General features: G+C 32.9%; 1 protein-coding gene across 1 annotated transcript in view; it reads right to left on the bottom strand.

Annotated features, from left to right (window-relative positions):
- The window catches only part of LOC129739417 (RYamide receptor-like), a 588,515-nt gene that overhangs the window by 35,174 nt on the left and 532,074 nt on the right, over positions 1-21,267 (bottom strand). The window contains exon 5 of the mRNA XM_055730867.1: positions 1,051-1,119. Within this exon, the coding sequence (XP_055586842.1) occupies positions 1,051-1,119 (69 nt within the window). The remainder of the gene's footprint in view (positions 1-1,050; positions 1,120-21,267) is intronic.

Below are 21,267 nucleotides of genomic sequence, written 5' to 3'. Positions count from 1 at the left end.
ATTCGATGGAAGTCTTGGATTATTTTTTTTTTAGTACGGCAATTTTCTGATGGATGGATCCGGACGTTAAAGGTTAACCAGAATAACAGTAATAAAAATTGAATGATGTTTAGATTCGATGCAATAAATAATAGAGAATAGTAGTTTAGAAATGAAAAAAGAGACCAAAAGAACAGATAATTAAGCAATAGGGAAGAGAGAAATGATTGTAAAGACTAAACGAAAAGATGAATAATGAAAATCAATTAAATGCCTAGATAGAAGATTCGATATAAGGAAAACAAAATTGAGAAAGAAGTGTTTAATACGATGGAAGATATTATACAGAAAAAATCAGAAAAGAAAAATATTACAGATCAATGAGAAACGAATAAGAGAGAAACGATTACGAACAAGATGAAGAATAAAATATGAAAAATAAATGAACTAGAGAAAAATTAGAAGGAAATCGTTATTGGATAGAAATAGTATCAGAAAGTTTAGACTTTTCTTTTTTGAAAAAATAAAAAAAAAACTAATGAAGAAAAACATAAAGTTACAGAGAGAAGGGAAATGAACAAAGCAGATAAAAAGATTTTAAAAATTTAGATGAAAAAAAGTGAACATATAAAAAAAAATAAAAAAAGGGAAGCCAAGAACGACACATAAATAAAAAAGAACAGTCAACTGAATGGAAATAACTTTTGAAAGTGAATATTCCGAAGAGAGATGTGAAAAATATAAGCGATATTAGAGAAATGCAAAAGTTTACGATAAAAAAAACAGGAGAGAACAAACAATTCAATATGAAAACTGAGAATTAAAAAGAAATAAAGAAAGAGAAAAGGTAAGCACAGAAAAAAAAAATTAAAGATGAGTAGAGTAATTAAAAAAGAGAAAAGAAAATTCAAAACTTTAAAATGAAATTGTGAATTAAATATTAACATTAATCAATGCACTATATTTATCGTTAATTTACGGAAATATGACGCGTATAATCTTTGTAATCAAAATGGAAAGTGGAATCAGTGAAAAAGCTACGGGAAGTTTATAAAAAAGTACGACACTCACCATTAAAAAGTTAAAGGGAAGCCAGCATATCGTGAAGACAATAACGACCGTCACCATCATTTTAATCATCTGCAAGAAGAAAGAGAAGAGAAAAAAGCTAAGTTTAAAAACAATCTGTCCGAACCGATTCAATTTGTGATAGGAAGGTATCTGTTTTATATGCGAAAAACCAGGTGAGGAATGACAGATAGGAAGTGTCATACATGCGAACCGATAAACCAATTTATGCAAAGGTAAAATCATCCTTGTCGGTTCGAGAGTTTTTTTTGGATAGGAAAATAAAAGTTTACTTTCCTGCATTCGAGGATGATGTGGACTGGGTGGTGGTGGATAAAAAGGTGATTCATCAATTCAAGAACCCGGAACGAGTTGGGTTGAGCTGAGATCGACTGGACCGGACTTTTCAGACGGACTATCCTGGTTGTGGTTTTCCCAACTTTTCAATCTAATCCGGAAGAATACCTCTGATTAAATTTATTCTTGCTCCTTTTCGTGGGAAAGATGACTGGTGGCCTGGAGGAAATTAGATCACCGTAACTCGTTTGAAGATTATTTTTTACCCAAATTGAACTTGACGTTAGTTTTGAGGCTGACCTTTGGGACAAAAGTTTAAGTGAATAATTGATAACGAGAATGAAAATTTTCTTTGTGCAATGACATTTACTCCAATTTCAACTACCACAACTTTAAGGAAAAGTTTTCCAATTCTTTTCTGATTGAATTTTATTGCAGCTGCAGGTTGAAAATAAAACTTCATCTAACTATTCTTAGGAAATCAACTTCCACATTCTATTCCGAATGTTAAACATAGAACTTAAAGAGCGAGAAGGAGCTAGATTTCCAATTTGTTTTCATCACATCGCATATGTTTATCCCCCCGCAAAAGGAAATATGAGCAAGAGCAACAAAATGAGCACCCACTACTCTGGGATGGATGATCCACAATGCAGAAATTGTCATCCCCCCTTTCCAGGTGTAAGTAGGTAGTAACACGATCATCCTTCAACTGCATGCAGCAGCAGGTGCTGCTCATGAATGAATGAATGAATGTATGGAATTGCACAACAATACTATTAAATCAGTTCTCGTTTTTTCTCTAGAGATGTAGGAATTCCGTAAAGCTAAAGAAGAAAAAGACCAAAAAGTGCATCATGCAACATGACCTTCCCCACTATCGTTTGTTTTATACAGAAGAGTCATTGAATGAGTGGGGAGCTAGTAAGGGGGGATGAATGGTTGAATGATGAGGCTGAGGGCATTAACGTCGTCGTCGTCGGCGTGGTTTTGTTGAGATGACATTTGCTCATCTCCACACTCTCCGAGTTTACTTGACTGAAACTTGCATTGTCTAGCTGCATTGTAGATGGTGCTCGAAACTTTATCTGGTTATTCGTCTTCCCATTCACCGGTTGTTGTCAGTGCTGCTAATTTTTTTTTTTCAGTGGTGGCTTCCATGATTGCATGTGAGAATTTTAATTCAATCAAATTTCTTTTCTGCTGTTTTCTGTCCGTTTCCCCACATTTTTTGGCGTGGGGAGGGTAGGAGAGGGAAAACCTGCTGCACGGAATCAGAGCACATTTCGTGATGCAATGTGCTGCTGTGCAATCTCGACCAGGAATGAAGATGGGTTCCGTTTGATTTGTTAATTTGTTGAGTGAAAATGGATTGCAAAGTTTGAAACGGAAAGCATGAACCGGCAATAGATCATTCTCGTTCATACCGCTTTCAAAAATGAATCGAAATAATTTGTGCAAATGTTTAAATGTACTTGAAAATTCAAGCAGAAAGCCCAAAAATGTGTGTGCTGGACATCAGGAGAAAAAATTAAAATAATCAACATTTAAAAAAAATTCTTAAAAAAAATCTGTTTTTCAACCGGGAAAATTCACAAAGAAATCCAAATTCACCGAAAATTTGTTAAAGTCTCGCATGTCATTCATTAAAAAAAATTCAATCGAATAAAATCAAGTGAATCAAAGTTAAATTTTGAATTTATAACTCTTGTTGTAAACTTGGAAATGGAAGGCTAATATTTTATATTCCAGTGAAAGTGTTTAGTTCAAGATAAAAACACAAGACAGAAATTTAAAATAAACTACCTATTATCTTGATGCGCGACATGGTGTATTTTTTTTGTAGATTAATTAAGAAGAATTCGAAAAAATAGGTCAATCAGTTGGAAGAACACTCGCCATTTTAGAGTGAACGCTGAGCTTAGAGTTAACCCATACAGTTTTACACGTCAAACTTTTCAAGGCAAAATTGAAATGATTGTTCAATAAAATTTCAATTTATTTTGAAAAATTTAGACAAAACCAAAAACTTAGTAACAAAAGATAAATGAAGAAAAAAATCTGCATAACTATCAAGCTATTCTCAGGTCAAAATGTTGCAGCTCAAATGTGAGGTTTCCTGTCTTTCTCAATTTGGAATTTAAATTCTTGTGCAAGTGAGGATTTTATCAGAAAATAAAAAGAAAACCTCAACAACAATTCAACATTTTAACAATTTAAAATGGGAATATTCGATACAAAATTTGAGAACAGTCCGGCCACTCCAAAATGCCTGAATTTCCTCGAAAAATGCCTTGATTTTTCCCAGATTTATTCACTTTATTTGGTAAATCCAACAAAAAACAGATTATGCTATATTTTTTTTATTTATGTCTCCAAATCGTAATTTTTCGTGCAGGTTTTATAAAAACTATCATTAAAGGTTTCATGGAAACCTAAAATACGATTTGAAATCTGCCGATGAGTTTTTATGAAATCTTTTAATTTTTTTTTACTTGTTTTTCATTGAGTAAATTTTTAGTTTTGTCAAAATTTGCCCGGATATTGCCCGGATTTTTGGTCGTCAATTTTGCAATCAAATGCCCGGGTTTTGACAGGTTTTTATATAAAAAAAAGCCTGGATTTACATGCCTGGATACGTGCTGAAAAAAATTCTTGCAACCTTATACTTAACTCTGCCTGTTGAATGAAGTGTCCACTGAAGAGGAGCGAATGCCATACTATCCAGCTCAAAACGGAAGGAAAACTGGTAAAATACTTTCAATCATTCCAAAACTCGCCGATAAAATTCAAATAATTGATAAAAAATCTATCTTGGCGATAAACAAAACATTCGTATTAGAGAAAAGTAAATATAAAAGTGATCATAAGATTTAATGAGGATTATTTATTGTTGATTTAGAATTGAGAATTGAGGAAAAATTCTTTGTTTTTCTACCGATGGAGAAAAAGTGGGACAGTGTCCTGGTACTGATTTAGGTATATTGTAGGTATTATTTGATAATTCATTTAAAAGTTCTTCAACATCATAAGTTTTTTTTCAAATGAAAAGAAAAACTTTTTCAAATCCTTCCCAAATATTTAAATTATGAGCTTACTTTCATCGATGGTTAAAGTCTTTGAATCAGCTAAGGAATCTGAAAGTTTATTGGATTTGTGCAAAGACATTTTTTTAATCCGTCAATTTCTAAAAAAAAAACTTATTCTATATTCAAATCTTACAAGATAAATCAACCAAACTCTTGAGTAAATTTAAAAATTTTATCAATCGCACATTGGCAAAAATTTTATTAATTATTTCTGCACTATTTAGAATGTTTGCAATACACCAAAAAGATATGAAATTCTCTGCGGATTTCTTACGTTAAAATTACATATCTCTTTTTCAAAGGTAAGGTTTCGTATGCAGTAAAGTGTTAAAATCTTCGTTTTCAATTTTTCCCGAGATTCCGAGAATTCATCAGATTTTCGGGAATGCTGAAATTACCCGGAAAATGGACCTTCCAATGCCAATTCTTATTTCAAACTTTTTCTGATGATTTTTTTTTTCATATTTCAACGTTCAAAAGAGAAACACAATGTTTCGAAAAATAAATGGAAAAGATCAAACACAACAAATTAACAGTGTGTTTTCTCGAAATAAGCATTTACGCACTTATACTCCTTTGACTAAAAAGGCCTCATGTTTAAATTTCTGGAAAAATTCAGGCAGTTGATTTAAAAAAAAAATACTCAAAAACCAAGCTATTTTGGACAATATACCGGAATTTTGCAATAAAATTTAAGAAGAACAACACTTGAAACATTAATTTTTCTCGATAGACATAAGCAGATTTGGAATCACATTTTAAGCTTGATAATTAATTTAATAAAACTAATTTAAATAAATATTTATTTTAATTTAACTCGCTCAAAAATTTTCGTTTTTGGTCGCACAAATAAAAAATGATAAAAACTAAATTATAACTCAACTTCAGATTTTTGTTGGTTTTTCGGAATAAAGTGAATTGATCCGGGTAAATTATTCAACAAAATCCGAATTATTTTTCCAAAATATCCCGGCAAGTTCAGGTAAAACCGGGCAATCTGGCAAACGAATTGGAGCCACCTACCATGGTCTAGAGGATAGAGGAAAAAAAAACAATATCTTAACATTTGAATTGCACATCGTTTATTGAATCAATTCATGTGATATCTAGCAATAATTAACCGAAAAAATAGAGAATAAAATAATATATAAAAATTGAAACCCTTGGGATACAATTGAGGATTGACAATTTGTAGTACTGCATGTTAAATACAATTACAGTTTAAGTCTGTAAAATATCGTAGTAAAAATAATTTTAGCGGTGGTACAAAGAATAAAAAATTGGAAAATTTAAAAAGGCTTTGGAGATTCAAAAATATGGTAGATTTGTTTTTATCTACTGAATGAATCTAAAAACTGCTTTCTGAGTCTGAAAATGTGTCATTCAACTGAGTCCTTGATGCCAGCATAAGAAATATTTTCTCAAACCCTAAGAAATTGATTCGTAACAGAACTCTATGTTGAACAAAAAATTGTAACTTTTTTTTTAGCCAAATCCACATGTTTTTGCATAACAAAGCTAACCCCCTGCTGCTTGAATTATGAATAAAATGAGAAATAAATTGTTGATTGAAATAACATGATTTACATCTTACTTAAAAATTCATGAGAGAAAAAAAATTAATTGAATAAAAAATTATTGAATAAAATATTTTTTTGTAGCTATTAAATTAGTCTGCAACGTTTAGCAATACTGATCAGGTTTGAAATCTGTAAAAAAAAATCGATACCATATGTGGGGTCGTATGCAGTGGGGGATTAAGAGATGCTCTATAATGTTTTGTTGAAAACTTTTATTAGTTATGAATTTGGTGTACTGAATATACGAAAAATTGAAAAAAATTGTGTAAAACCCAGTATATTCGGTACAGCGTTATTTTGAATTACTGATTGAAGAAACTTATCTCTGGTTTCTAAAATTTTATGTGAAACATTAAGCATGAACTTCAATTCATGGGTTCTGAATTCAATATTCAGAGTTTTGAAATAGTAGGGGAGAGTGGGGATACTTGATCCCTTTTTCTTATTTTCACCATATCTTTTTGGAAGAATTTAGCAATCGCACTCTTTAACATTTTCTGACAGTGTGTAACTTCAAGTTTCTATGCTCCTAAAATTGGAACGATACTTGAACTCGTAGATGAACTAGAAGCATTTTCGTCGGAGTAAAAAAATTGCGATATTTTTGAAGTTAGGGGAGACTTGATCCTTTATTCAGGAAGCCCTAATCCATGGAAAAAATCAAACAAAATCCCAAGATAGAATGTTAATTGATTATTTTGGTCATGTTTGTTCTCATTTCACAATCTATAATTGTCAGAAAAAAAAATCAATAGCTTATTCGTAACCCTTATGACATTGCATACTTACGGGCGCAATTTTTTATAAACAAGAGAAAATCAATTATTTTAGCCCTTTTCTTTAGATAATTGATGGATGAATATTAGCTATTGGATAAATATTAGTAATCTCGTGATCAGCAATGACCATGATCCATTGAGAAGAAGAATATACCGGGATCAATTGTACCCAAAATAAACATTTCAGAATACTTTTTCTGAAAAAAAATTGGGAGTTTTCCATCGCTTTGAAAATATTGTATTTTTAAGTTCATTTTACACTCGAAAGATTGATGTTTTGGAATAAATATTTTTGTTATAATATTTCCATGTTAGGAACATTTTAAAATGATGAAAAAAGATCTTCAAGACACATTTTGTGAAATTTTTCAAACAAAGTTCAATAACCCAAAAACTTGTTTTGTTAAAATTTTTTGAGCTTCAACCATTGCTGTTTTGTTCCATTTGGCACATTTTCTAGAACATTTGATCTTTGTACGACATTCTGGTTTGGAGATATAGCTAAGGAATCAAGTATCCCCAGGGATCAAGTATCCTCATTCTCCCCTACAGTTGAATTCGAGCTTCAACCGATTTGAACTGCAAAATTGTGAATTTGAATCATACTACGCTATGAAATTAAACAATTAGTGTTTTCCAATGTCTATTGATGAACGAATTTTGGTTTTTTTTTTCATCAATTTAAAATCGTTAACTAAAAATACCTTTATCAAATTTTTTTTCAAAAATTCATCTCAATGTTCAAATTCCTAGGCTTAAAAAATACAATGGGTGACTTTAAATTCAAACAAATGCATAATTAGACAGAGTCGATTCAAAGTCGTTTTTATTTTTAATTTCTCAAACCCTGGGGTATAAATAGGCTCGTATTGGTTCAAAACTAATTCATGATTTTTAGGCACAATTTTTAAGTATCGTTTTAATAAATAAATTTGAATAAGGTATGCATGAGAAAATTTAATATTTAAGCCTGAAAACCATCCTTATTTTTGTTTTTTTTTCTTCTGTGGAACTAAGCCTACTCAAAAGATAGCTGGCATCCATAGAAAAAATGATTGTTTTTTAAGCACAAAATATTCTATTTTTCCATACAAACCTAAAGTTATTCATGTACACGTTACTTCAAAATTCTGAAAAAAACATAAATGAGTTTTGAACAAAAATGAAACTTTTTAGGCTCTAAAATTGGAGAAATTCAAAAATGACCCCTAACCGACTCAGTTTAATGATCATTCTTACCAATTCGATTTGCTATACAATAATCCCCTAAAATTATAGACCTTAGATTGTTTAACTTGTTCATCATTTTATGTCTATCTTTAAGCACTCGTTTGTTTTAAGGCATTTTCTATTAAAAAGAAAGATTTTTTTAAACTGTCGTATCTCAGTTTGGGGCAAACAAGAAAAAAATAAACTAAGACATCGTTATTTAGTTCGAATAATTTTTCGTGGAAAAGTCTCATTTTCAGCGTTCAATTTAAAGCGAAATATAGTAAAATATTAAGATAAGAGATTTAGCCTTATTTGTAACCACTTTGGTCGAATTTATACAAATATTGTCAAATTAGTTTTCACAAAAAAGACGTTTTTCGAGCAACTGACTTTCGACTTAGATACTTTAAAAAATCATAATTTTTATAAGGCAATCATTTGATTTTTTTGCTTTTCATAAAATAAACTGCACACTTAAATTTTTGTTCAATAAGAAAAAATGACGAAAAAGTTGTTAATGCAAATAAAATATTTTCCATTTCCGTGAAATAATTTTTTATTTTATAGTTTTGAATTTGCTATGTCTCAATGCCTTAACACTTCCATCAGTTGATCATTTTTCTAAATTTAATTTTTATTTTTATTCAAGTTCAAAGCTAACTCCAGAAAGTTTTAAATCTAATTACAAATAAGAAAAAGATATTAATTTTACATATATTACATAGCTCTTTAATTTCCTAAAGGTTTGCGATACTTGAATGTAGAATTTTTGAATTCGGTTTTAATTTGAGCTCCTTTTTTAACCTTTTACTGATATTTGATTTTGAGTTTTTATCTTGAATTCTTGTTCTTTCTTCCAATGTTGATTTCAAGGAAAAAAATCTTGACATTAAATTGAAATTTTAATATTTTTTTTTCCATATTTTGATTGTGATTTTGTGATGTTTTGCTTTCAGATTCTGAATTTTGTCAAGAGATTTTGATACTATTTTATCATTTTTTTTTTCCAAATTTTTTATCTTTATTAGAACTGATTTTTGTTCGTTTTGGAATTTTCAGAGCGATTTTTTAATACCAATTTTTAACTTAACAGCTGGAGCCATTTGCTTTTTAATATTAAAGTCAACACAATAATTCGAAATTTTATTTCTGAAAAGAGGTTAATAATAATAAGAGGTAATAAGAGGTAATCATTTCTGATAGTCAATTTTAACTTGGACTTTCTCAATTGAAAATTTTATAGTGAGGCTGACAATTTAATCGAGATTATTCTCCATAGCGATCGGCAGTTTTATTTTCAATCTCTAATTTTTCCTTATAGATCTTTTTTGTTGTATTAGCATTCTTCCTACAATTTTTAATTGGTTTTGACATGGTTTTTTTAAATTAAATTAAATTTTTAGTTTCTATCGAAAAATTGTGTTTAGCAGAAATACAATTTCATTTTACAAAAAATAAATCACAAATATAAATTGAAAAATTTGCTGCATATATTTAAATTACCAATAAAAATGAGAAAAATTTTAAGGGGCCCTCGAAGGCTTAATGCGGCCCTGGTCAATGGGTAAAATTGTCTTTATCCATTCAAATTTTCATATGAAACTAATAGTCACTGCGTTATTTAAGGAATTGACCAAATATGAGATATATTTTATACTGATGCTTGGAATACCCAAAGGAAAAAAAAATCTTATATGTGATTTGTTGTGATATTCCTTTTTTTGAAGCTTAGATAAAAATGGATTATGTTGGTTCTGAAATTAACACTTAACACTAATCAAGAAAAAAAACACAAAATTTTTTTTTTTAATCGTTTTCTAAGCTTTCAAAAGGTTTCAAGATTATTTTTATAAAATTTGCTCGATAATTTCGTTTTAGACGCATAAATTTAAATTTTTACAATGCGTGGTTTTTTTTCTTTTTGTTTTGACAAATAATGTGAATAAATCCGGGTAAAATCCGGGCTTTTTACAACGAAATCCAGGCAACTAGCCAATCCGAAGTTTTGTCAAATTTCGTATAAAATATTCAGGCGAATCGGGATAAAACCAGGCATTCTGGCAATTTTTACCAATACGCAGTAACGTTTTGTCTTTCATGCAAATTTTCATGATTGAATGGTGAACGGTTTTCACCAAATGTTGAAACTTTTACTTTAATATCAAACACAATATGTTTTCAATTTTGATTTCGTTAACATTCCGAACAAAACTTTTAATTGATTTTTCTAGGAATGATAAATATTTTGTTTAAAATCAATCGATCAATCAAACAATCGTTCAACAACTCAAAAATATGGAACAATATCAATTCATTCACAAGTTCTTGACTCTCCAACTCACGACTGGCAGGTCAATCAGTGTAACAGAAAGAAAAAAAAGCGCAGGCAGCAAATTTCATCAAACTTCACTTCATCTACAAAAAAAAAAAAAAAAAAAAACAAAAAAAGTCACTTGCTGTCCGCCACTGAATTGTCAATGGGCAGCAAATAAAACCTAATTGACATGTTTGTGTATATCAACCAGCCGTTAAGGGCGTGGGTAATGGGGTGTTACAAATCCCCTTTTTAAAAAAATGATTAAAGTTTTCATTTGATTTCATAAAGCAAAGTTTTTCGAACAACGGTGGAAGTGGAAAAAAAATTTCAAAAAAAATAGTGAAGATGAATTCCAATAGGTCGTATTTTTCTGCTGGAGCACGACAAAGCGTGACAAAAACATCGGTACCATAATCATCTTTGTGATCATCAAAAAGGAAAATGTCATAAAAATAAAACTGTCCCCCAGGTGCATGCTAATCGAAATTCGCACACGGAAAGCTAGACGGGTAAAATCGTGAATGCTTTTTCGAGTGACCCCATGGCAGTCAAATACAAAAAAAAAAACAGAATGGAGGCAATTTAATATCGTTCCATTCTCGGAATCCTACACGTTAACCGTTTTTGGGAAATCTGGTGCTGCCAATCCTAATTTCACGGGCCATGAAAGTGGCACTTGACTGTAACTAATGAAGTATCAGTATGAGTGTTTTTTGCGTTAACGGTTGAATTTATGATTTTAAAATATTGACTTTTTTTTCGAAGTGTTAAATTAGACAAGGAAATTGTTTCAAAATTCAAACTACCAAAGATTTCAGTTTCTTAATTGGTAATTTTCAGTTAGTGCACTAAATGACTTAAATTACAAACCATTACGAGCATTGTCAAGCCAAAATTACAACAGCCTCGTCCCAACTCGATATCACGTCCCAACAATTAAGAGAAGGATTACAGTTTAGCTCAATGACAGGCACACATACAACATCAGAGCACACCAACAAACGCCATTTATGCAAATAGATTTGATGCCCCAACCTTCATCGCTTAATGATGACGCCTGGCTTTTGTTGATGATAACTCTGCTGTATGTAAATGTCAAAAGATAAGGGGGTGGGTGGATGAGAAATTGTCAAATTTGCGAACCACAACCTCGGACTGGAGTACTCTACCTAAATATCTATTTAGATTGAAGGCGATGCAACAGGTCAATTTGGGTCTGAGTTGTGAAACAGTTTTGGGTAGATGCATCTGGGGTCACGTTTTGAAGTGGAGCAATTTGACCGACTAAATGAAACAATCAACCGAACGTGAGCTAAATTTGAAAGAGTTGCGTAATTATGATGGCAAGCTTGTTTTGATGAAGTAGTTTCTGAATTCCTTTTATAATTATAAAAATAAAGTTATCTTATTCAAAAATTATAATTCAATTTTATCTGAATAATTTTCAATACAAAGCTTCAATAATCGAATCACATAAGGAGGATATCTTACAACTGTCAATTACTATTAGTTATCAGTACCAACCAAGGTTGCCAAAAAAAAAATGTGTTTTACGAAAAAAAAACCTGACATTCTATGATTTAACCTAGAAATTCTGTGATGATTTTTCGTGATGGAAAAAGCATACAATTCTTTGAAAAGTCATGGAGAAATGAGTCTTTTTCACATCTCACTTAAGAAAAATAAAAAATACATCACCAATGTTAGAATGATTTTCCAAATCAAGGTTCGAAATCCTCAATTTAGGTTGGTGAAAAATTTATTAATTTTGAAATATGTAAGTCATTTAATTTAATTTTAAAATTCGGTGAAATGATTGATTTTTTTGTGATTTCAGCAACCTTGGTACCAACACGTGGAAAGGGACTTTGTTAATTTGTGACGTTTCGAAAAAAAACGCTTCTGAAAGTTTTGCAACCTATTTTAAATCGCTTATTGAAATTCGCATCGAAAATGTCATCTTTATTTGATCCAAACGGTGTGCAAGAGCATTTTTTATATGTTTTATCTACCAAAGAGTAATTTAATGGAAACATAGTTCGAAAATGCTTTTAGAATCTAGCAGGAGTAATATTTCGTCCCAATGCATTGGTTAATACACTCATCATTTTGTACTATATGTCTCATGGCTGTAAGTGAAATGGAGATAAATGTGCCTTTTTTTTATAAGCGGCACCTAAGGCATGGTTGAACTTTGTTGTTCTACATTTAAACCTTCCCTTTAAGTGCACCATAGAACATCAATTGAAAAATTTACTTGCTAACATTCTTAGAGTTCATCAAAATAAATTTTCTCTATGGAACTTTGATAAATTTGAGAAAAATTCCGATAAAGTACTCACGGCAGTGCTCTGATTTCTTAGCCGCCGTGTCATTTTTTGCCGTTTCGATGATTCAATTCTTGGCCACCACCAGTGTGAAATAGATCTTTACTAACAACTGACAGCAAACAGAATCGATGGCAGAATTGCCACCTGGTTAAAAACAATCTTTTTCAGCTTAATTTAAAAATCTGTACTTTTCTGTTTCGGAGCTCCTGTTTTCAATCCGTATGTTAAGTTTTTGCTAAATATGCATGTTACCAATGTGTTTAAGGCGTTCTTAGTTAATCGTATTATAAAATTCTCCCGTCATAGCAGGATTCAATTGAGTAGTAGAATTCGTTGGCATTCTAACAATCAATTAAATTGAACTTTTTGTAGTAAAAATGTCATGACTTTTTAATACCATGAAACGGGTTAACCTTGCTCATCATAAAATTTTTCCAGATAATCATCGATACCTAAGTTTTTACTTAAAATATCTCCAATTTTATCTACGTTTAAAAGCTCATAGGTTGAGTTTCAATTGGAAAAAACATGGTTTGTTTTTGAAAATTTCAAATTTCAGTAAAAATTTTATTTCAAAATCTTGAAAAATCTATTTTTTGAACGAGTTTTGTTTTTGGATCAAAAAGAAATCTTAACCAAGAAACAATCAGAAGATGATTTGTATCCTTTATGATCAAGAAAACTCGATAAAACCGTCATAATAGAGACTGATCAATGTTTGTTACCCCAAAGCATCAAATTCTAAACAGATGCGAAATCGATGTTTAAATAAAATTAAAAGTAGTCTAATAAATTTCAGCAACCATGTTTTACGTTCATAGGAGTCAAGTACTGGTTTTCAAAAATTTGAATCATGCCAATGTGTTGCAAAAATCCAACGGTTTTTTCTCAACTTATATTTTACTTTTAACTGAAATCAACTATTGTTATTATCATTAACGTCATTTTCCGCCAGAAACATTTTTACATACTATTTAGTTACATATATAGTTATTTTTTGTGATTTTTAGCCTTTTGTTTGTGTTTGTTTTGAACATTTAAGTTTTTTTTTAATTTTTTTTTTTTTAGATATTTTTGGAATTGCTCGATCAAATGTTGCGAAAATCGAAATGGGTCTTGGTTTATTATATTTGAAAGAAGTTTAATCTAATTCTTAGGCCAGAATTCCACAGTTGGACTGTTAATTTCAAAGCAACTTAAATTATTTTTAATTATTAAAACTTTTGCCATATCTGTTTTATTGCTATTTTATTCGGATATAAAATAAGTGCACTTCACCAGTTACGGGGCTAGCATCAGAATGAATCATTTTATTCTCTAGGCAAGGGGCGAGTCAATTGATACATAAATTCATATTATAACATCCTCCCTCTCTTTTAAGAATTAATAAAACAAAACCCAATTTTATTCCATGGTGTAATCTTTGAACCTACTGGGTGGTTTGATTTGTCTTTTTGGGCGACATCGAATTGGCGTGTTGTTTACTGGCGAATTTGGAATCGATGATGACATTACTGGTGAATCGGGAATTGGTTGCTGTTTTCCTGGACTTCCTGGATCTCCTGGGATTTGTGTGTTGGAATGGTTGGAGTTATCTTCATGTTGTGGCTCGCCTAAGGGCAAAGAAGGAGACGGATTTACAGGAGGATTAGCAATGGATGGAGTAAATTCAACTGTTGACTCGGAGTTTTCAAAACGGGGCTTTATGACTGCGGCATCTCTTCTATAGTTTGATCCATCGGTTTGAACTAGGTAAGAACGACTATTAAACTTATTTTTAATTTCAGCTGGAGTCCAAGCTTTTGAAACATCGGGATTTAACTGTACGAACACTGGATCACCAATCTCGAGGTCTGGCAATTGACGTGTTTTTCTATCGTATTGATATTTGAATTTGCGTTTGTTCAATTCGATAGCTTCTGGCACATTCGGAATCGTTCGAGGGATCAAATTGGTTGCTGACATTGGAACTTCGCATTTAGTGCTTCTAGAAAACAGCCGTAAAGCAGGACTTGAACCAATTTTATTTGGAGTATTTCTCCAGTTCAACAGCATCAGCCACAAATCTTGATTGCTTTCTTCAGCCTTTTTGATAACCCTTTTTGCAATCTTAACAGCAGCTTCAGCTTTACCATTTGTTTGCTGATGGTAGGGAGCAGATGTGACATGTTCAAAGTTCCAGTCTTTGGCAAACCTGACTATTTCGCTGTTAACAAAATTGCTACCGTTATTCGTTATCACTCTTTGAGGTTTGCCATACCGTGCGAAATTTTTCTTACACACGCTCACCATAGTCCTCATAGTGAGGTCAGCCAAGAGATCGAGCTCCAAAAAATCAGAAAAATGATCAACAGTAACGAGAAAATGTCGGGGCCTTCCCTTGTAATTAACGTAGACATCCATTGATACCATTTGGAATGGGTATACTGGGATAGGGTGAGATTGCATCGGAAGCTTGCGTTGAGTAGATGAAAATTTCGCACTTGTTGAGCACTCGTTCACGATGTTTTTGATATGGTTGGACATTCCTGGCCAAAAAATGTTGCAGCGAGCCAACTTCAACGTTCCTTCGATACCACTGTGAGCGAAATGGACACGATCAATCATTGCCTTCCATAGCTTTTGAGGTATGACTATTTTCTCGTTTCGAAAAACTAATCCGTCCTGTGTGGATAATTCGTTTTTATATTTGTAGAAAATTCTTACATTAGAAGGGACGGATTGAATCGATTGTGGCCACCCTCGTCGAATGTATTCAATAATTTGTTGAAGTGATTCGTCTTTGGCAGTATAGTCAATAATTTCAGTAATTCTTTCATCAGTAATGCTTAAAAAATTACGGAGAGTGATGTCTTCTGCTATCGTGAATATTTTGTAAATATGCTGTTTACGGTAGTTATCAGGATCGCTACTTTCAATAGGTGCTCTAGAGAGTGCGTCTGCCACAGTGTTTTCTTTTCCAGAAACAAAAACCAGGTCTAAATTATAGCGCTGTAAACTTAACAACATGTGCTGAAGTCGTTTGGGAGCTGATAAGAGCGGCTTTTTGAAAATGTTGATCAAGGGTTTGTGATCAGTTTTTATCAACACCTTAGGGTTACCAGCAATAAGTTGATCGAAACGCACGCAACCGTATAAGATTGCCAGTAATTCTTTCTCGATCTGGGCGTAATTTTTTTCGGCAGCTGTTAACGTTCTAGATGCATAGCCAATTACACCTTTTTGTTGATACAGCGCAACACCGAGTCCGTGAGAACTCGCATCACATTCCATCAAAAGCGGTTCACCAACACGATAATATTGTAAAGACTCATGATTCGAAACTAAGCCTTTGATGTTATCGAATTCTCGTTGTTCGACTTGTCTCCACTGCCAACTGACGTCATCCCGAATTAGTTTCCTCAGAGCAATGAGATTGGTGCTTAGATTGGGTATGAACCTAGCAAGATAGTTAACCATACCAACAAAACGTTGCACATCGTTACGAGAAACTGGTTCTGGGTAGTTCTTAATTGCTTTTATTTTGGATTCGTCCGGCTTCAATCCTTCGGAAGTGAGAATATGCCCAAAGAATGGTACGGATTGTTGACAAAGGCGTAGTTTAGACTTGTTCAGTTTGACCCCTCTTTCGCGCAGACGTTTCAGCAAACCTTCTAAAGCTCGATTGTGACTCTGTAGTGCTATTTCTAGAGAATCGCCTACGCCAAATATGAGTATATCATCTGCTAGACATTCTATTCCCTCCAGACCTTGGATAATCTCCTGAATTTTTATTTGAAATATTTCTGGAGCTGAAGAAATACCGAAAGGTAAGCGAAGCCAGCGAAATCTGCCAAAAGGCGTCCAGAAAGTGGTCAATTTACTACTAGCTTCATCTAAAGCTACCTGCCAAAACCCTTTCTTCGCATCTACAGTACTAAAAACTTTAGCTTTTCCCAACTCTGGTAAAACTTCGTCAAGAGTGGTAAATTGAAGATTGGGGCGCATTAGCGCTTTATTGAGGGGGATAGGGTCGAGACATATTCGCAAATTTTCAGTAGAGGATTTTAACTAGTACTAAATTACTCACCCAATCGGTGTGTTTTATCTCTTTCCTGATGATACCTTCTTTTATAAGTTGATCCAGCTTGCGTTTGAGCTCGTCTCGGAATGCCAAAGGAATTCGTCTCGGATGCTGAATAACTGGTTTCACCGACTGGTCCACCTCCAAAGAAACGGTTCCTTCTACTCTTCCTAGCCCTTCGAAAACGTCTTGATACTGCTCTACAATGGTTGCAGCTTCCTTTTTGTAGACTTCAATTATTCCGTCCGATGATATTTTTGGAGCAAACTTGACCTCGTTGCAAAATTTAACCAGACCCAAAGTCTTACACACCGCAAGCGACAACAAGGGGGCATGATTGAGCTTTGAAACCTGGAATGCTACTTTGTATCTTTTTCCTTTATGTTGACAAGTGATGATAGTTTTTCCCAAAATTTCTATTTCTGTTCCATTGAACGCTTGAAGACGACAATTTGATGGGATCAAAACCGGTTCTGCTTCGTCGGATAATTTCCGAAGATAGTCCATGCCGATAACACTAGCTCTGGCGCCTGAATCCAATTCACAATTGACTTTCTTCCAAGATTGACCCAACAACAGTTTCAGCTCAGCTACGACTGCTCCACCTGATGCAGATTTATCTATAATTTTTCCAATTATACTGCTCTCGTCGTCATCGATCCAGGCATCTTGATCTTCGTCGTCGTCGACTGAACTTTCTTTTTCGGTAGATTCAATTTCTTTCACCTTGCGACGTTCTCGTCCGATGTTTCTGTTCTTACAAACATTTCTGAAGTGGTTTTTACCGCCACATGCGATACATTTCTTGCCATACGCCGGGCATACTCCTTTCTTGAAATCGTGGTACCCTCCACAAAACTTACATTTGAGCTGAACTTTGTTTACTTCTGCTACTAATGGATCCATGGAGAGTTGCTTGGAGTGTTTCGCTGTGATTTCCTCCATTCGGCAAAGATCTATAGCCTTCTGTAATGTGATTTCCGGCATTGTCAACATTTTGGTTTTTAAAGATGACCATTTGTTGGACGTTACAACTTTGAATATGAGCATTTCGTTCTCCAGCGCACCAAATCGGCTTGGCTTTTCGAGAATTTTGAGACGGCTTACATATTCATCAATAGATTCTGAGCTTAGCTGTGCAGCAGAAATGAACTCTAAACGATCCACTATAACATTACGTGCCGGAACCACCTTTGCTTTGATTGCCTCTAGTACTGCTGTGGGTGTTTCTTTTTGTTCCACGCTCAGTTCAAAATTAAAATAACGTTTAAGGGCTTCTGTGCCGACAATAGAGAGCAAAAAACTGACTTTTTTCCTGTTATCCTCTACTGGCCAATCATCCATTCCTGCAGCGGTTGCATAGTTATTCCAGTTGGACTCGAAGAAATTGAAGTTTTCTTCCATGTCTCCTTCCAAACAAAGTGGAGGAGGAAGAGGCACAGTCTGTGCTACCGGTCTCGACTGATTGTTTGCGTTTTCCATCCGTTCCAAAAGCGATTGGAAAATACTATTTTGCTGACGCAACAATTCTGCTACCGCATCCGCCATTTTGATGAGGCTTGATCACTTTTTCAAATGTCTTTAAGTCCACGACTTAAGTTACGTTTTAAGCACTTTTCAACTTTAACGCGGCGTACTAATCGGCACTAAACTTTTTGACGCAAACTGAACCCGTTTTTTACTTCTGACACCATGTTTTATTGCTATTTTATTCGGATATAAAATAAGTGCACTTCACCAGTTACGGGGCTAGCATCAGAATGAATCATTTTATTCTCTAGGCAAGGGGCGAGTCAATTGATACATAAATTCATATTATAACAATATCAATCATACAAATTTAAAAATTATTTTTTGAAATTTAACTATTGATAACAAATTTGAAACTTATTAAATATTTGGATCAGGATTATTAAATGAAACAAGTCTGCTAATGAGATTTTCATTTTCTTTTCAAGAAATTTCCAACCAGAAGACATTCCAATAACATCAGCTTGAAAGTTTTGGCTTCTGGTCTTGAATCTGCTTCAAATGTCAGATTTCTAAATATTTATAAAAAAAATTTAAATTCAAATTAAAAAAATCTGAAATAGCCACTCCTAAACCAGATTTAATTTGCTTAGAATTTTCAACATTGGTTTCAAGTTAAACAACTTAAAGTTTAGAATATACAATTTTAAGAACATGAAGAGGAAAGATGAGATGTCTCGTATTAGGCCCTTAAAAGTGATAGTGAAATCATGAAATGAATTAAAAACAGAATTCAGTTTGGCTTTGAACTCTTAAATTCTAAATTTAAATTTCAAACTTGAATTTAGCTTTCCGTAGCAGTTTGGTTCAATATGATCCGAAGCTCAGTCATCATAGTCAGTATTCCAATATACCGATAACCCATATCAAAAAAAAATTAATTCAATATAACGAAGAAATGGAATTTTAAGAAATCTAACTTTTTTTATGAAAATAATAGAAAAACGTCACGAGAGACTGAAATTTTTTTTTATAAAATACAGCAAAGCAAAGCCAAAATTGGATGTTTTTTTTCTGTCAAGAGGAATTTGTTTTCACCGAAAAATCCGTGTTTATCGTCCTACATGTGTTTGTGTTGCCTTCCATCGTTGTTGTCTGGATGTTACACAAAGAAGAATAACTGAAAACAGTTAGTATTCTCTAACAATATTCTTCCATGTTAAAACTTATTTTAATATTTTTTGAAATTGGAACTCGAAACAGTTAAAAAAATTACCTTTTAATTTCGCTTTATCTCAAATCTTCTTTAATTTATCATCTCAAATCTACTTTTAGTTCTCATCGTGTGTGCTATATGAATATTATAACTTTTAACTGAAAAAATATGTAGATTAAAATTCATTTAAGAAACTTGTTTGGAAAAACTTCATATAGAACATTTTAATGGTTTCGAAGATAAATTATCAACTTTCTGAAGACAGTTACTTATTTTGACTTGATATAGAGACTCTTTTTTACGTTAATGTTTTCCTACTCTGCCAAATACGAAAATTTTATAATGTCTCGCGTAACTTTTTATCTAACCGACAAAAACTCCAGACATGCTCGTTTCATATTTCAACAATCATTCTGTAATATTACAATAACAGTCGTACCGTTGTTTCTGGGATATAGTAATTTGAATGCCAAAAGTTCAAAAAGACCGATTGTCGTAGAATAGCTGTATCTCAGACACATACTTAAGAAAGCTCAAATTTTTCGAAACAATTGTGTAATAAATTGCTGATCTATCTGTAGGAATCAGGAGCGTGTGTAATGAGAAAGTAATTAAATCAGGGGGGTGACAGCCCTATCCTTTGTCATTGATTTTGACAACCATCAAAATTACGGGCCCACGATTTTGTGGGCCCATAACAAACCTGACATTTTGCTGTCAAGGAACCGGACTAGATGTCAAAACCTAGAGAATTACGAATGATTGCACACTAACACAATCATCATTCTGGTTCCTCATTGGTTGAAATTTTGACTTTTTCAACTCTGTACTGCTTTGAGAGGAAAACACCATAAGCGTTTCTCCCGATGGATAGAAAAAAAGAGAAATATTCTTGTTCGCAAGAAGAACCAGATTGTCACCCCCCTGAATTAAATATATCAGATGATTAAATCGTGGCAAGCGTGTAGGAATCAGGAGCGTGTATAAAGATTGAGTAGTTAAATATATCAGATGACTGAATCGTGACAAGCGTGCACGCCCACACGGTTCGAATGAATCCGAACGGCCGATAGCCTTTCATGATGTGTGTGTTGTAGAGAAATTTCGGCAAAAGATTATTGTGTGAGTGTGAACGGCAAAGAAAAAGAGAACAGTGTGTATATGTGTGTGTAGGAGCTCGTCCTTAGGAAGTGATTGGTAGGAGCAGCGTTGCCAATCTTCCAGATTTTTCTAGAATCTTCCAAATTATTATGTGTCATCCAGAAATACAGACCTCATGTTGTCTGGTCCGGACTTTTCATAAATTATCCAGATTTGTCCAGAAATTTCTATAACTCAACGTTTTAATAAAAAAAATATTATTGGAATCCAAAAGCTCATAACGGCAGCACTGAATGTACTGTGAAACAGAATACAGAAGTTATTTTGACAGCTGAATGAGTCTAAGCTTTCGGTTTTTCAAGCTTTCGTTCACATATACTCAGACATAGATTATCTTCAAGTAATGAGTATTGATCCCTAGACTGCAATAGACTACAATTTTGCGATCGTCGCCTATAAAGTCAGCCATCCAGACTTTTCCAGACATTTTTTCAAAATCTTCCTGACATTTCTGAAAACAATTGATATCCCTGGGTAGGAGTAACCAATTTTAGCAGTTAGAAAAGTTAACTGACGTGTTTCTACTAATTCGCGATAAGGTGTCCGACGAAGGAACTTTCGGTCGCTACACTATCTATCACGCAGGAAATTTGATCAAAAAATATCAACAAAGTAAAAAGTTATGGAAGTACAAAATCGAAGTGAAAAAGCGCATGTTTCAAATTTCTGTACAATTATTATCAATACTGAATACTAAATATTGTAG

Source organism: Uranotaenia lowii, chromosome 1, assembly GCF_029784155.1.
Source record: "Uranotaenia lowii strain MFRU-FL chromosome 1, ASM2978415v1, whole genome shotgun sequence".
Classification (NCBI taxonomy): domain Eukaryota; kingdom Metazoa; phylum Arthropoda; class Insecta; order Diptera; family Culicidae; genus Uranotaenia; species Uranotaenia lowii.
The sequence above is the reverse complement of the archived record's forward strand: the minus strand, read 5'-3'. Positions and strand labels throughout refer to the sequence as shown.